Source organism: Mastacembelus armatus, chromosome 7 (genome assembly GCF_900324485.2).
Source record: "Mastacembelus armatus chromosome 7, fMasArm1.2, whole genome shotgun sequence".
Lineage (NCBI taxonomy): Eukaryota > Metazoa > Chordata > Actinopteri > Synbranchiformes > Mastacembelidae > Mastacembelus > Mastacembelus armatus.
The window spans coordinates 13,776,973-13,794,807 of record NC_046639.1 but is presented as its reverse complement, the minus strand read 5'-3'; the positions used below and the strand labels follow the sequence as shown (position 1 = coordinate 13,794,807).

The 17,835-nt window shown below is 39.0% G+C and overlaps 1 protein-coding gene across 1 annotated transcript in view; it reads right to left on the bottom strand.

Annotated features, from left to right (window-relative positions):
* Positions 1-4,911: 4,911 nt before the first annotated feature.
* LOC113145329 (cryptochrome-1-like) overlaps positions 4,912-17,835 on the bottom strand; it is a 36,966-nt gene continuing 24,042 nt past the window's right edge. Inside the window, exons 8-15 of the mRNA XM_026331919.1 lie at positions 15,905-16,216; positions 15,675-15,826; positions 11,991-12,193; positions 11,712-11,822; positions 11,473-11,619; positions 10,657-10,737; positions 10,102-10,223; positions 4,912-8,224 (exon numbers count right to left, since the gene is read on the bottom strand). Coding sequence (XP_026187704.1) covers positions 8,216-8,224; positions 10,102-10,223; positions 10,657-10,737; positions 11,473-11,619; positions 11,712-11,822; positions 11,991-12,193; positions 15,675-15,826; positions 15,905-16,216 — 1,137 coding nt within the window. The 3' untranslated portion in view covers positions 4,912-8,215. The remainder of the gene's footprint in view (positions 8,225-10,101; positions 10,224-10,656; positions 10,738-11,472; positions 11,620-11,711; positions 11,823-11,990; positions 12,194-15,674; positions 15,827-15,904; positions 16,217-17,835) is intronic.

Here is a 17,835-nt window from a genome sequence, read left to right as displayed (position 1 = left end):
GTCTTTGCCAGGTTGTTCATAATTCGTTTCGACAACACCCAGCTTTGTGTCCAGCCCTGCCTGATTTTTCCCATCTGGATTTTGTCTGTGGACCCCTTGTGTGTTAAGTAACCTTTTTCATGTCTCTTTGAGTTTTCCCTCAGAGTCTGTGTCTGTATGTCTGTGTTAGCCTGGTGCGTTGTGTGTGTGACCCAGCCTGTGTTCCGAGTCCTGTGTGTGTACGTTTCTGTCTGCCTGTGGTATCCCCAGTGTGTGCGTGATCCAGGCTGTTCCGAGTTTGTGTTTTTGTTAGCGTCCCCTGCTGTGTCCCCGAATGAGTGCGTGACCCAGGTTGGATGCCCCGTGTTCTGCGTTACGAGTCTGTGTCCCCGAGAGAGTGAGTGACCAGACCGTAGTTCTGTGTTCGTGCTTTGGCACCTCTGAGTTATGTGTTTGTGCTTCGGCACCTCTGTGTTCTGTGTTTGTATTGTTTAGTTCTTGTTTCTGTTTGCCCGGGGACCTAAGACTTTTCCCCTAAGTTTTGAGTTCCTTAATAAAGTCATCCTTGCACTGAGTACCAATCTCTGGAGCGTATTTTTGGTCTTTTAAAATAAACCCACAAAACGTGACAGAATAGTGAAAAGACTGTTTTGTTCCCTGTATCAGCACTGTGCAGGTTATTAATAAAAGAAGAATTTACTTTTTTTGTGTCGAACGTTTTTGTGGAGTTATCAAAAGATGTATTGTGTATCATTGACAGCAAAGAATTTTACTTTTTTTACTTAAGTACATTTCAGACCCTGTACTTTCTTGTTTTTACTTGAGTAAAGTTGAGTCAGTACTTCTACATTTACCTGAGTCTTTTTTCACACCAGTATCTGTATTTCTGTTTAAGTATAGAATGTGAGTACTTTTGCCACCTCTGCTTTTTAACCTCCTCACAGTTTTACTGTAGGCTTTAAATGCCAGGCTGAGTAATTACTTTTTCACCTTCTTGCTGCATACCATAAAAATATGTCAGTTAAGATTCTCAGTCATCCAGGGGAAGTTATCTAAAGGTTGAGTCATGGCATCTGGACTTGCAGTTTTAAGGCGTTTCGCCACCCATCCAGGTGGCTTTATCAGTCTAAGAAAAAAGCTGGATTGGAACCTCCAATTTATCTCACAGGCTGGTTTCACTAGACCCATAGGTTCACTAGGTGAGCTATGTAAACTAGAGTCATTAGACCCACGCCTGTGAGTTGGTTTCACTTCATATCTGGTCTGAATAGGCTCGTTAGGTAAACAAAGGAGTTAGCTGGGAATAGATGAAAGGGCAGCCTGGTAGATTGAAAACAGATTATGTCTGAGCCCTCCACCCCTGTTAAGGGAGGGTTTTTCCACTTGGACATAGATAGCTTCCCTGATCCCTCTCTCAAACCATTTAACCAAGTTATTATTGGGAAATTTTTCTATATCCATTGTGCTACAATTGTGACTTTGGTTCTGCATGAGTGTGTTATACACACTGTAACGTGGATAAAGTTCAGATATTAGTCAAAGTCTTTAAGAATTATGGGTGCCCACATATGTGTCAATGTCACGATTCAGTAAATAACTTTAAATCTGGACCCAAGCTTGCATGTTGATTACTTTATTAAGCACAACACAAAAAGGGAAAAACTCAAACTAAGTTATTTACAAGGATAAATCCAAGAACACAGGAGTGGAATTAGCAGACGCAGAACACAGCAACCAGGGGGAGACGAGGAGACTCAGGAGAGTGTGGCAATCTACAGAAAAACAGGAACCAGGAGATGACTGAGGGGACTAAGGTGAGTATGACAACTCACAGGGTAACAGGAACCAGAAAACACAGAACATGGGAGCCAGGAGATGATCAAGGAGACTCAGGAGAGTGTGGCCACTCACAGGGGGAGAGAGATAAAACGGAGGAGAAACCAGGGAACCAGAGCAGATGGAAGGAATCAAGGTAATAAACATAAATCTATCTAGAACTAAAACACAGAAAAACGGGAAATAAACAAAAAATAGGACTCCCAAACAAGAAGCCAGGATATGGATCCCGAGAGTCAAAGCTCCAAAATTTGATGCAGAATGCAATGTTAGTTGAAAAAATTATTTTTATATTTACTTTTCAGAAGGTTTTACACAAGAACTTCTTGTATTATGATACCTCTTCAGCATCCTTCTTGATCTACACTGTAGTCTCTAGTAGTTCGATGTGCCTGGAAAAAGAGAGGCACCCTGAAGGTGATCTAATCATAAATGTGAACCGCCTCATCTGTCTCTTTTCAATGTGTAGGAGCAGCTCCTTTAAATAGCCACTTTACAGCAGAAATTTGCCTTCACAGTACCCATGTTAATGCTGATGTTAGACCAGTCTTGAGTCAGTCTGCTACATTTTTGGTGTACTCAACCCTGAGATCACCGAAACATGACAAACCCCTACCATTCCTGTCATTTGAGATACTGTCCAGAAGTTCTGCAATTTCATCTCCATTATTTGACAGAGAAACCCTGACCATGCTACCCTCCTTTCACTGCTGATGTATCAGTGACACAAATTAAAAATGTTTTACGTTAACCACTCTATAATCCTAATCTTAACACTAACCCTAGGCTTTGGGCTGGTGTTATTTTATCCACTGCCTATTGATAACCCCAGTCAGCAACTCTTCTCCACTGCCATACACAACCTGGGCCAAACCCAGCTTCACCTTCCCTAACAGTTTGCCAGAGCATCCTTGAAGTCAGCTAGAAGTCCTTCTCTATGGCTATTCCAAAATCCTCCACATAAGGTGCGATGATATTTACATACATTATAATGTCTGTCTGTTATTTCCCACCTGTTAATTATATAAAGCAGCTTACTGCAGGTAGTGTCTGCTTAAGACAGACAAATCACCCATGTACAAAACAGTTTTTGAGGATGACACACTTCAAAGACTTCACTTCCTTAGGACGTTTTAACTGGCTCGTGTTTTGACATTGCTCCCTATAGTCACTTTATTACTGCCATTTGTTTTATTACACCACTGTGTCCTCCCTTTGACACAAATCTTCTAATGATGCAAAACGTGTTTTCTACTCTTTGCATCAAAGCTAGTCAATAGCTCCTCTTTGTATTTTGATGAAATCACTCTTCTTTTATTTGCACTTCATCTTCCTTTTTGCTATCTTTTGTGCTGTTGTGTGTGCTTTATTTAAATCTGATGTAGTGCATGGCATATTCAGTATCTACAAAGCATGACAGGAGATTTGAGAATTTTTGGTTTAAAAATATAATCAACTATAGGTACCAGTGTTGCTGTAATGGAAAGCACCCTTCAATATCAATATGCTTTATCTGCTGAAGTCTGTGTGACATGATGAATCCTTGCATGTCTCTCTCACAGTCATAACAGTATCTTTTGGTCTCTCTCACAGTCATAACAGTATCTTTTGATGACCCTGTGTAGAGTTATGTCTGAAATCAAAGATACTAACCAGGAACACATTGTGCAATATGAGTGTGTGTTCCAGAGATAATAACCACACCCTCATCTATAAAAAAAGACTTGAAGAAGAGTTTAGGGTTCTCAGACTGGAACATTCTGTGATGATAGATTGGCAATCTGTTTGCAAATGTATGAAATAATCTCAGGAAAGACACTTGTCTCATTTGTAAGTCTTGATTAGTAGAATTTGCCACCACAGTTACACAACAGGGACCATACCTGTCTGTGCAGTTTCAGTTCTCCAATGAATCCATGTAAAATGAATAGAGGCTCAGAATTCTAGAATAAGTAAAAGTAAATAGCCTGCTTTGTTTCTAAATTTAACCTGCCTTACTTGTAACCTTACTGGTCAGGCCTGGACATGCTTTGCATCTGCTGACTCATAAACAAAAATCTTTTGTGGTTAAGCAAACATTAGCAGGGGTGGTTTTGGTGTGAGTTGTGGGTATGTATTGCTATCATTATCAGGATTTTTGGGTGGGATTTTTAGCCTCCCACCTTGTTTCTGTTACTCAAAAATACATGCCCTAATACCAGAGCCCTGGCCTGCTGTTGATTGATGCTTATAGCAATATAATTCCTGTGAGCAATGCCTCATATAACCACTGGAAAATAAGTGGCATGTCTGTTCAAGAGTAGTTTCTGCTTTAGTTCAGGTGTAAATTCTCACTGATGGTGTGTAGGCTGGGTGCAGATTTCAGCATTTTTTTCCTTTCCTACTAAATAAAAAAAAAAAAGCATGTTAATGTTACACACACTAGGACAAACCAGTTGTCTGATGTCTCCCTATTAACCCAAACTTGTTTGTCCAGCATATACTGTATCTATACATACTTTTTCTTACAGGATGCCCTACAGTGTCTTTCAAAGTTGTGATTATAGTTAGTTGTCCCTAAGTTAAACTTTACCAATTCCTGTTCCTGAATAACAAATGCCATTAAGTTAGGATGGACACTGACAAGGACTTCTGATGAGAAATTGAGGACTGCAATGCACAAATAGTCAAAACTAAGCTCTAAGTAAACAATGTAGATAGATTATAAAATGTTATATATATTGCCAGGTGAATTGCAATTGGTATTGACATCAGAAGTCCAGCATCTCTGTAAAGATAGTTATTCATCACGTAATTGTTAGTGCTCATTAAGAAAACAAAATTAAAGAATGAAGTAACAGTTTTTATTTCCTGTCATGAACTGTTCAAGCACAAGAAAAGCCTTTAGACAACACAAGGAGACAGAAAGCAGTAATATTAGAGATGATAGATGGCATCTGTGTTCACCTTTGTCAGACGGGAGAACAAAAAATAAAGAAAAACTTGGTTCAAATAATGATAAAAGCTACAATACTAGCAATGTTCAAATTCTCTTGAGAACATACAAAATACCCCCCCCCCCCCCCCCAAAAAAAATGTTTCCCCCTCCTCCACCCTCTACATTACTCCATTACTCCTGAAGCTGATGGCAGTACAATCATGGATGAAATCATATGGAGTACTGTACACAGACACAAGTCATCACTGCACCACTAAAACCAGAACTTTCCCAGAGTGCTGGCAAGTGGCCATCTTATATTTACAGCCCCAGCCTGCAGGATTTTTAATTTAGACTGGATTAACTCATGGCAGAAATATAAATTCTTTAGCTGATAAGGGGCCTTTCTTTTTGGTGTCAGAGTGTCATGTTGGTTGCATTCAGGGACCATAGAATCTATAATTTTGAATTATAGAGTATTCAATTACATATAAAATATTTCATGTGGTGGATTGTTCTTATTGTGTTTTTAAAACCTCTTTTTTTTTTAGTGTAGTTTATTTGGAGTGTTGAAAATAGTCAATCATCAATCGATTCATGAGCTTGTGGAAAGCTAGGTTTTTATAGTGCAGGTACACTGCTTGAACAGACAAGCAAATTGGTGCTTTATACAAACTTCAAACTGTTTTCTCCTGTTAAATCCTTATGAAAACTTTATTTATCTCTGTGTCGTTGTGTGCCTTTGACTAATTTATGAGTGTGTTATTTTAAGCATGTGTCAGGGTTTATGTATGTGTGTAGGTGTCAAAGGTAACTGATAATTTTTCTCCCAAGATTAGAGTTGCTTTTTATTTGTGGGGTTGCTGTTTATTTACCTCTAAAACATTTCTGAGTATGTATGTATGTTTGTAATAGTGTATCTATCTATATATATGTGTGTGTGTTTCTGTGTGGTGTAGGTATGTATTAATCAGTAAAATAAACTTCTGGGTGTTATTTTTCAGGGGGAATAATAGAATCTCTGGTTTAGTTCTACTGCATTTCTCTCACCAAGAATAAAGATGACAGTGGAGGGTGGATGGAACCTAAGTAAGACACCATCTTCATCATTCCAGTGCCTTCTACACACTGCAACTTTACAGCAGCCATGTTGTGATCCTTCTCATTGGGTTAGTATTAACTAATGTATCAAATTACAGCCATTTTGCAACAGTTACATTGCAATGCCATTAAATATCCAGGTTTAGGTAGATTTCAGCTCTAAATATATCTGGGTCACAAAATGTTGCAAATAGGCATACATATTGTATAGCTTTTTAAAAAACTCCTTTTACACTAGCAGACGTCCTCCATGAGGAGGATATACTCATTTCTGAGGAATGTTGGTTTCTGTTTTGCTGACAGAATTAGGCTAATTTAAATCAGACTGCCATCTCTTTTATTGTGTCAATTCAACTAATCGATTCCTTCCTTTTTGTTTAGACGCTTTTTGGTTTTTATAACAAAGTCTTAGAATAACCCCCTTTGAGAGGAGATTGCAACCAACTGCCTATGTTTTCTGTCTTCATGATTTGACAGATGTGAGCTCTAACAACCCTCTCATATTAAATGCAATATGTTTGGTTGTTGGATGGGTTTCACAGGAAAAAAGGAAAACAAAATAGTAACAAAATATTTTCTAACACCACAGAGTGCCTCAGAGATATTCTAAAGTGTTGTCTTGAAACTACAGGCATTTGAGACATTCTTAAAACATAAGATTTGTGGGACGAAACAGAGAGGTGAAAATGTAACCCTTCAGACTTTGATGATAGTAGCCAATGGTGAGCCCAGCACCAAAAATTTCAGTCTAAATTTCTAGAACACACCACTGTAACTTTGATGAAGTTTCATGCAGGTGTGAAACCACAGAGACAATCTGAACATGATAAAGATTACAGGAAACTATGGCAGCATGACAAAGAAACATTTAAAACTAAGGATTAGGGTGAAGTCTGGAAAAAAAACCCACCAAAACAAAAAAAACAAAAACCAAAACAAAACAAACAAAAAAAAAAAAACAACCATTCAGACCGTATAATCACCATACAGGACAGAGCCTGTTCATATTTGAAAATGTAATCAAAGTGTGCATCAAAGGCTTGGGATGGAAAACAAATTTCCTAAACTAATTTGATGGTTGCTTATAAGAAACGTTTTTATTGTTGAGCTCACAGACATCACACCATAGAACTACAACTACAATTAAAGCTACACTAGAACTCTTGTACCCATAATGCCACATTGTAAAGGCAGTTTTATAGTGATCTGACAAAATGTTTCCTAATTAATCTACATTAATACCCTGTAAAAACACTTTTAAAAACCAGCAAATGACACCAGTGACAGTTTGTTTACTATACATAACTTTGAGATGTCTTCAATACTGCCTGAAAAACTATATAAATCACAGTTTTTAGCTGCCAATACAAATCAAGTAACCACCGATGCTTAACAGGCATTGGTAGATGTTCCCAAGCAATCAACCCTAGATAATCACATTTGTGTTAAGAATAAGGATATTATGCTTGCTTGGTAATTAGATCTCGAGGTCCTGAACTGCATGTATATTTTCACGCAAACTAGTTAGACTGAAGCTGAGAAATGAAACAGTCAGGCCAGCTGTGTCCTTCTAGTAATCTGCCAGGTGAAATCAAGAATTTATAATACATTCATAATTAGTTGTATACCAGTTAATAGGAAGCAAATTCCATTTTGGAAAATGCAGACTGCCATGTTAAAATGTTAAAAACCAAATTAGCATATAGGTATGTTAAACCATTTCATCTTGACAACACAAGACATATAAACACACAATATCAGTATAAATTCAGTTTTTCAAATGTAAAGAAATTTTATGACAAAACCTGTGAGACTGACTGCTCAGCTTGTGTGGTGTAGTTGGTGTTTCCTGTACCTGTAGTAAAAGTTCAAAAAATGATCTGCAAACCCTGACATAATTAGCTCCTTTTTATGTGTATGTATGCAAGGGCAGACAAAGTGTTTGATGGAGCTGCATTTGATTCTTAAAAAACAGACTACTTCATTACATACATTTATAGCTGCTTCAGAGTTTGTACTTTATATACTGGCTGGTGGCAGCAGTTTTAAGACAATAACTTATTTATTTACAAATAGTTTGCTAGTTGGGAGTCTGTTTCTGAGGTCAACACACCTGTCGGAGTTAGTGATTTAAGAGCCCTTCTACAAATTCTATCAAGAGCCAAAAAAAAAAAAAAAAAAAAATCACATTTTCACCTCTTTGTTCACACCCTGGAGAGTTTCTGACTATAAAAACATAGAGCGGTTATAAATGCACTGTGTTCTTGGAGGTGGTCGTCACGTTAGGAGCTTGGTGTGTGTTTGGAGAACATGTGGTGACAGTGGGATCTCCTCTCGCTGCTGGCCAGACAGTGGATTCAGTCAGTCTCATCCCAGCCCACTCTAGGTAGTCTAGAAGAAAGAAACAAAAACAGAGAATTCTTTAAAGAGAGTAGTAATGTAAAGTTTTCATGGTTGCCAGGCCTTTGAACAAACCATAGATATAAAAGTACATTTTGTAGAAGCACTGAGATGAGTGTGAGTCCTCTTTTCCTACACTCTAGAGTAGAATTGACTTTGGCTTGTTTTACTGTGACCTTCAAAACAGGCTGACATTTATATAGATTAGTTCCCTGTGTTGTTAACAGACAATGTGATGACAAAATATATTTATTTTGAAATGGGAGCAGAGAAATTATACATTCAGCCTTCTTCATTTGTTGGCTTTGTTAAAGGGAAAGCATGAATGACAAACATTGATTATTTTCAGCATAAATTTACAAACCCTGCAGTGGCCACTGAGAGAAAAAAATGAGTACAATAAGGGTGGGGCTCTATACACGCATTCATTTTAACCTCTTAAGCCCTGGCCATTTTTTTTAAAGACTACTGCTCGAAAATGACATAACCAAAATCTTTGTTCATGTAAAAGAAACTTATGATCAGAGAACAGCAAAGGTAAAACAAAATTCATATTCATCACGTCATAATTTAACACTTATTTCTGCAATTTCTTGGCTGGTCTTTCAGTGTGTTTTCAGGGAAGAAATAGGAGTTGTATTGTTGGAATCAGCTGTGTTAGCTTTCAAGCTGGGTCTTATGGAATTTTAATGTTTATGTCTTCCACCTTCAGCTTGTTTTCGATATGTGGCCATTTAACTGCTTGTTTGAATTGAAAACAGGTTAATGGGCATCGGTGCTCCTAAATAAAAACATGTTGGGGCATGGACAAAGATTTGGGGGAACACCAATTTTTTAAAGAAATAACATTTTTGTGCTTTTATTTTAAAGGGTATATACAGCACAGTATATTAAACATACAGTATGTGAGAAGATGACAGGAATTTTGAAACCAAACCTAAAAGGACAACAATACATTGTGGTTCATGAATGAATGCCTTTTCCAACAGGACACACACTATCATTTGTGTTGGACTTTAGAAATTAAGGTTGGGATTTTAGCATTTTATTCAGCTAGTACTGAATCTAGTGTTTAACTTGAGTCTTGCAAGATTCTGACTGCTGAGCTTGATGTGATGCCATTAATTGATGGTTTTCTGAAAACTCTGTTGGAGTTGTTGAAAGTGCAAAAAACACTCTAAATGTCTTGTAGTCTTACAGAGTGATGCTTCCTTTACCTTCTTTGGCTGGTATTGCATCAAAGCCCGTTTCCACCACAAACCCGATAACAACAAATTTCATTTTGGCCTGTCATCACTTTAAGTGATTGCTTTAACATTTAACAGCTTTAACGGGATGCTTTTTCACCTTTTAACAGACACTCAAAATGGGAAGCTGCTATCACAATGTTCTATACATTGAGCTTTGCTAACAAGAGTTTCAGAACTCAAGTCACTTGTATTTGTGTGTCAAAAATTTTCATAAGAGAAAAGCTGATTTGGTCACATAATTAACATGGCTATTAACAGTCACCACTGAAAATGCATAAATAATAAATGAAGTGACTACCATACAAAGTCCACAAAAAGCCAGAAAATTCCACTCAACAGAGCACTAAATGTGCATTAATCCACCACTGAAAATACTGTTCCTCTAATGAACTATTTCCTGCTTTTTGAATAAACATTTAAGTCTTCTGCTGGGATACAGTGGATGTGGGCACTCATCATGGGATTTGTTTAAAGTAACAAAACTGTGGCATATTGTATCACAGACAGTAAAAATATTTTTATAAGTCAGATATTGTCTTTATATGCCTTTAAAAGACATAAAAGTGGCAATAAATAAATGTTAAAGACACTGGACACTATCCTGAACAGCAGGCTGACCTCTGCACTCTGCCTCTGCATCTTGTGCATGGAGCAGGATGCTGAGTCTTCCTCCCCCGACTCGTCACGTTCTGACTCACGCTCCCGCTTTCCTGTAATGTTGCCTCTGGTGTGCAAGAGTCCTGAATGAGAAGGCAAGAAGAAAAATTGATCAATTATTATTATCAAAACAGTTTAGAGTAGTGAGCTAATTAAATGTGTAGCATGGTTTGATGAGTCTTCTGTTATTACTCCCTACTACAAATAACTTGATGTTAGTAACTACTAATACTGAGTAATAAAGTCACATTTTGGTAGCTTTGTTATACAAAAAGGAATTTCTTTATTTCTCTATTGTACAAAGTATACTCTAAGATATATTGGCAACCCAAAGCAAATGTGTGATCAGCAAAACTTGTGTAAAGCATATACAAAAAAAAGAGCCTACGCTTACATTGAAAAACATAAATAAACAACTAACTAAATAAATAAACTGGGAGGTTGCTGAATAATTTCTACTAAATGCTGAACTGGAGGATTTAGTGGCACGAGAAAGCCATGAAACTTGTCTGTTACCTGGGTGTTGAGGCACAGCAAACTCATGGTAGAGTCGGCTGCTGGTAATGGGCTGGTTGGTGTCTGGCACTGAGTGGTATCCTGCAACAAATACATCAGACAGACACTGAACTTTGTGGCTTGCAGTAGGGCTCAACAGTTAAGAATCTCTTAATATGATGCATTTTTAATAAAAAATAGCACACATATTGCTTATTTAAACATAGACTCTTGCTTATACACTGTAGGTATTTTAAACTTAAGAACAGATGCCTCATGCCTTTTATAGCTATGAATAAAAATCCTGCCAGTTACCTCTGAAAGGTGCAGGTTTATACCCTGGAATTCTAGAGTAACAAATCATTAATAGAGGTAAAAATTCCCATCACCGCAGCCTGGGTTTCAATCCTGGTCAAGCAACTAGGCAAAAGCTAGTTAAGTTTAGCTAGCGAGTTTACAATTTTTAAATTTGCTTTTAGAGTGGTGTTACATGGAAATCTTTTTAATAAACAGGTTGATTCTCTGGAACAGGGATCATAATGTCAGTCTCCCCATTAAGTTCTGACTTCAATGAGTGAAATTCAATCATGCTTATTCTAATTTTCCAGGTAAGGTTGAGGCTCTAAAAGACATTTACTAAACATTATTACAGATATTCAATAACTGCATAACCTACTTGTAGAACAGGAACGTAACCAGTGGGCTGATGATGCAGTAATATAGTAGTGCTGGATTTTCTTTTCAGATCAGTAGATACAACTGATATCACCAAATACACACTAAATGTAAAATGCTACAGAAGCTAACAGGAAACATCCACATCAGGTAATGAGCTACCATGCTGTTGCGGTTGTTGTGGCAATGGCTGCAGTCGTTGTTGTTGTCCAACACCATTTGGCCCTGTATGTTCTTCTCTGTCGAAGTTGAGCAAGATGCTCCCGCTGCCGTTACCTGTGGCAACAGAGCTCCCCGACATACCAGGCACTGAAAAAAATCCATCAGTGAATTGAGCACAGCATCTCTTGGACAGCATCAATCATAATCATCACATTGGTGTGTGTAAAAAATGTACTGACAGTGTGAATTGCTGCTGCTGTTGGTGGTCCCTGGCTGCTGCTCTCCTGGAGAGTAGGCCATCATTCCTGCATTCCCATTACCATTGGTGGATGGCACTGATGCCAGCAGGCCTGAAACACAAACACACTATAAAATATTTGTTTTTCTATCTTGACAGGAACAAAAGTATATTTTGGAGGCAGCTTTTGATTAATATATTTTGCTTATGAGCAGTGCATGTTTCAAAGACCAGTATGTAAAGCTTAGCCTGAGAAGTTCTAAATTTACTAATCTCTTACCCAGTCCCCTGTATCGGCTAAGTTGCTGGTATATCTGCTTCATCCTCTCAATGTTGAGCCGGCTTGCCTCTGCATGGTGTACCATGGGCTTTGGGTAATGGACGCCAATTATGCACTTGGCAGCTGCCTGAATGGACTCTGGAGCATTCCATGGATCATAGATGAACTTAGCAGGAAAACCTCGAAGGACAGGTAAGTATCGTCTGGAAGGACAGGGAGACATTAGATATACCAGCTTTTGTCGACAGGATGAAGAAGGTTAAAGAGTAAATCAGGGGCAGGAGTGATGCAGGGATGCAAAAAAACAAAAAACAAAAAAACAAAAACAAAACAAAAAAAAAACAAAAAACAAACAAACAAAAAAAATTGGCCAATTTGGTCATATTTAGCAGCCTCAAAACAATGTAGCCCCTATTGTTACAAATATTACTTTGAAAGTAGCATTAAGTTTAACTGACTTTTCAGGTTCATTCTTACTGATTAATGATAATTTACTGAGTGACTGTTTTATGTGATACAATTGAATTTATTTTTACAGACCATCTATTTACTGTAACTGATAAAAGCATGCTGGTCTTCAGCACTTCATGCTTCCAAGTATCATGGGAAATGCTGCTACAAAATGAAAGCTACAAACAACCACAACACTGCACAGTATAGCTACAGTACACAACAGTATGATCACAAAGTCACTGTTCTACAAGACTGAAACTCCTATGTAGTTTTGGAGATTCTGGCACTGAAGTGAGTTACCATCACAGTGCACAGTGAAGACTATAGTTCAAAAGGTGGTAGAAAAATGAAGGAAAAACCACTATTGTAAGCTGGTGTGACAGCAGCTATACCGCAGACAAAAAGTATGATCCTTCAAGAAATTATGCCAATAAAGCACTGACTGCAACTAATTACAGAACTCAGCTCACAATACCATTCCAAGCTGCTGATGTATAGTGTTTTTTTTTCCTTGGGCTGACGTGGATTTACTCCATGTGACAAAGAGAGGCCACCTACCTACTGCACTTGGTCCAACCTTACCGAGTCCGAGGAGGGGAGACAGACAGGACAGAGGAGGGGGGCGAGTGGAACTGTGGGAAACGGCACAGTGCAGCGCTGAGAGGCAGAGAGAGAGGGGTGGGGGCGGGGTGTGGTGCGACCTTGTGGACCGACCCACATGACGGACGACGCTCCGGTTGCTATGGAGATCACCCCATTGCTAGAGAGATCACTGCCGAAAGGGATGATGATGCTAGGAGACGTCTACTGTAACACGCGGTTAGAAAGGAAAGTGTATTGACCCCCCCCCCCCCCCCCCCAACCAACCCACCCGACTAGGGCAGGTGTACAGTGGAAAAGTTCTGCCATCGAGAGTTCTATTTTATCTGTCTTTCTTTTACAACACTGGGAAAAAAAAACCTTAATTTGAAAACCCCTGTCTTGCCTTTCATTTCCCTTAGGGCTATCCTTTGATTTGGAATCTTATAAGGGTACCAGTGACTAATACACACCCCATATCTAAATACTTACGGGTTTATTTATTCTTGAGCTTCACGCTGTCCTCACATTACATCAGTCTGCAAAAACATAGCTAAAACTATATGTCTACATAAAATAACAGTGAAAGTCCTAGTTGATGACAGAAGGCTTCCATTATACCTCACAGCTCCAGGCCCCCACCCTCCTTCCAACCTTCCTTCCACCTCCCACCCCCATGATCAGACAGTGGTGGACTGAAAAAAGAGCTCATGCCTCCCTCCCCTGTGCCTCAGACTGTGGTGGTTGTCTTTTAAGTGGTCAGTGGGCCCAAAGCCTACTGACTGTCCCCTCCCACTACCACAGCACCACACTCTGGGCTGGCCCACTAGGGGGCCCCCTCATTTCACCAAAAAGGACCACAACCCTTTTGCCAGGAAGATCCGTGACCTGCCAGTAGCAAGCAGTCCTATGGAGGACAGTGGGTGGTGTTTAAGGTTTAAGGCTGGTTAGTGTGACGCAGGGTGTATGTATGCACAAGTTAAAGCAAAACTGTTTTTGTATTTAAAAACAATATGTATGTGTTCAGATACAACACAAAACATTTTTTTTGTTTGCTGGACTGTTTAACTCTTTTATAATTTATTATTACATATTTAATATCATATAGTTGTAAATGCCCTTTTTTTACTTTTTTAAGTAGAGCTGTGTTGAACATATTATACATGACCATATATAACACTGATCATGTTATACACACACACACACACACACACACACACCATGCTGCTTCATGATGAGAGGTTTATGTGTGCATCTGAGTATCTGCATCTGAGTTGCTGTGTGTCTGTGTATCTTTCTCAGTACCTGCATTAGTCAGCCACTACTCCAGGTCCACCTGAACTGGTAGGGCTGCATTCACATAAGCAGAGCACCACTGAACATTTCACAAAGGGTCGGAAGAGGGGCTTTGCCCAGCGCCTAGACACTGGGCTGGCTCACGTGGCACAGCACAAGTAGCAAGTACCAGTGGCAACTGTGCATCACTGCGATGGCAGAGCTACAGCTGGTCCAATGCCTCTCCTCACTACCCTCCGGGGAATGCTTCATAGTCCTCTACCTAACGAATGCAGTCAAGGTGTTTGCATTTCCCTACCAAGTGGTTAAAATCCCTTTTGACGAAATGAGACGCTACCGAGTTACAAACCTGCCCAGAGGGTGTTGCTGGGGTGCCAGCAAAGTCATATCCCTCAGGGTTGCACAGGTAAGTAAAAGCAAACGGCCACCAATTTCTCAACTCAGTCCTAGACTTCCAACCAGTGCAGCCCTGGCCAGGAGTCAGGTTGCCCCTGGCTGAAGGGGCGTGGGAATGGCCAATCATCTTAAAAGCAATCAGCTACAATCTATAAAGGGGACAGGGGATAGCTGAACTTTTCCCCCAATCCCCCAAAAACAGATGAGCCAAAACACAAACACAGAGCCACATTTAAAGAGAATTAAACTACACCTTCGCATTAAAAATTATCTGGTGGCAACAGTTACAAATTAAAGATACGCTCCTTGTACATAAGCACCAGACATTCACAAACAGGTAAAAAGACACGCAAAGTACACTGTGAACACTAAAATTATTACAAAAAAACCCCCCCAAAAAAAAACATGCCAAAAAAAAAAAAAAAAAAAAAAAAAAAAAAATATCGAAGTGGTGATGTTTTAACATAAAAGAAAATGGACTGATGGGCAAAACAAAAAACAGGGAAGGGCCGGGAATGGTGTTTAATCTCTTTAATTCACTTATCCAATGACCTTTGAGGTTCCCTTTTATCCCTTCATGTCTCCCTCCCTGTATTTGATCTTATGTGTGTACATATGTACGTATTGCCTATTTGTAGTCATTGCAATAGCTGAGTGAACTCTGAAAAGCAAGACAAGATTATTATCTTTATAAACAAGGCCAACATGACGTCTTCTATAGCAGCTATACATTTTTAAAGCTCTTCTGACACAGTGAACCTGGTCTGATGTCAATATGCTGAAATGTATGGTCCTATGTCTACAGAAACAAGTCATTCCTGCTCCTGCTTCCTGTAGTGCCTCTGTTTTCCTGTATGTGTACAGCTCAGAGAGACAGAAGGAGAGAGTGCCATCCAGGTGAGGGTAGGGTTAGTGATCAGAAATTGGCACCAAAGGGGCAATGCGAGGAATGGTACCCACCTTATGAAGTCCCCGTTGGGATCGGTGCGACGGCCGAAGCCCACAGGACAGTAGCAGTGGAAAAACTGCTGAAAAAATGAACTGCAGGACAGCCACATCCAGCTACCTGCATTCACACTCCAGTCTGCGTCTAGTAGCAACTCCTCAAAGACCTGCAGCAGCACAAAGACAACAGATCATGCACATGTTTGTTTTAAACTCCATCCTATTGTAAATTCCTGCATCCTCACTTTCATCCCTTCCTCCCAGCTGATCCACAGGTCTCCTCTAGTGAGGAAGCAGGCCACTGCATGCCTGGCCAGGTGATGGATCCAGCCCTCCTGCCTCAACTGTGTCATGATGGCATCTATCCAGGGAAAGCCTGTCTTAGCCTCAGCCCACTTAGCAAGAGCTTCAGGATTTTTGTCCCAAGGGATGCGGACACATATGGGGTTCCCCTCCATCTTATCAAAGCGTGGATTGTTGGTTGCCGCAGTGTAGAAGAATTCACGCCACAGTAACTGGCCATACAGAGAAAGCGGAGGGGAGCTGTTCTTTTTCACCTGTATACAAATGAAATATGTAAGAGCAGAAAACATTAGACAAAAAAGATAATAGGGTATCTACAAAACATTTTAGTGCTGGAATTTCCAGACAAGATAAAACTGGCAAGAATTTGATATGCACGTGCATTTTGACATCATAAACAATTACTCATGACAAAGTTTAAAACTTGGACTTGACTCAGATTGTTGCTGTGCTCCAGACATACACAGGCTAATTGGTGCAGCTTCCTCCTGCAAAATATAACCCAAAATATATCGGTAGAGCCCAAATGAACAACCTTTGGGTCTACTGTAGATGCCATTCTGGCATTCATAATTTAAAAGTACAATAATGGAGGCTTTCTGACTCCATTACCAGGCCAAGCTGAGATTTGAAACACTACCAACATTTTATTTTATTTTTTTTAGCCCAATAAAATTCTAAATTCAAGAGTGACTTTAAAACCTAACCTCCCTTTCCTATTTGTATAGGCCTATTCTGTTAATTTTTTTGGAATGAAATTTTGAAGGTGAGGGTTACACTGATGTGAACATGTGAGTTGCTGAGCTTCTGTTATCATACAAAAACCTGAAAAGCTTAATTTAAGTACATAAAGCCCAATAAACATATACAAATAACCCAGTTCATGCTAAGTCAGCACATAATTAAATCCTTTAACAATCTTTATATCATAAAACAAATAATAAAAACTGCTACTTTAAATTATATATAGAATTCTCTATATTTTTAAATATATGTAAATGTTTTGATAGAATAATGATTTTTTTTTTTTTTGACAAAAAATCTTCCATATGACATTTGAAGTCAGTAACTCACTGAGGCCTACTCAGTTTCGGGTGTATATAAAATAAAGTCAATTTATATTTAACCCTCTGGGGTCTGAGGGGGTTTTTGGGGCCTGGACAAATTTTGACATGTCCTGACATTTGTGCTTTTTTCAGTGTTTTTTAAACATATTAATGTCTAAAGTCTAATAACACTGTAATCAGCACAAAATTGGCTACAATAATATGTGAGCTTCAAGTTTATACATTATTGTGTTTTTGAGAAAAAAGTGTTTATGCATGGCTAGTGAAAAACTACAATTTTTTACTCACTGAAATAAGACCATAAAACACAAACAGAACATTGGTTCACAAGACTTTGGAGACCAGCATGTTGTAGGCTAAAGTGTTTACTTCAGAGTGCTGTGAATGTCATCTTGTTCACACATTCACAGTAAACAATACACTGATTTAAATTTTCTAAGACACTTTTTGTCCAGAAAGGCCATATGCAAAAGGGTGTGTCTGAGGATGAATAGTCATGTGATTTACCTGAGAACACAAAAGACGCACTGAACGTCCAGACAAAGCCGCGCATAATGAGCCTTTCAGTCAATGTAGATGGGACGGATTAGTGCTGTACAATACAACACAATGAGGAGCCAAACGATCCTCATTTGAGTTAAAATCAGTGTTTTTACTCTGAGGACAAGCTAAACTATTTGTCTCTGTGTGGAATGTAAGGAGCGCCGCTTCACGTGCGTAACGCGCCATCATCCAAACGCGCCAAAAAAGTGAGTAAATTCTATGATTAAGTTTGATATTTTGTGTCATTTCTCGGGGACGTGCAC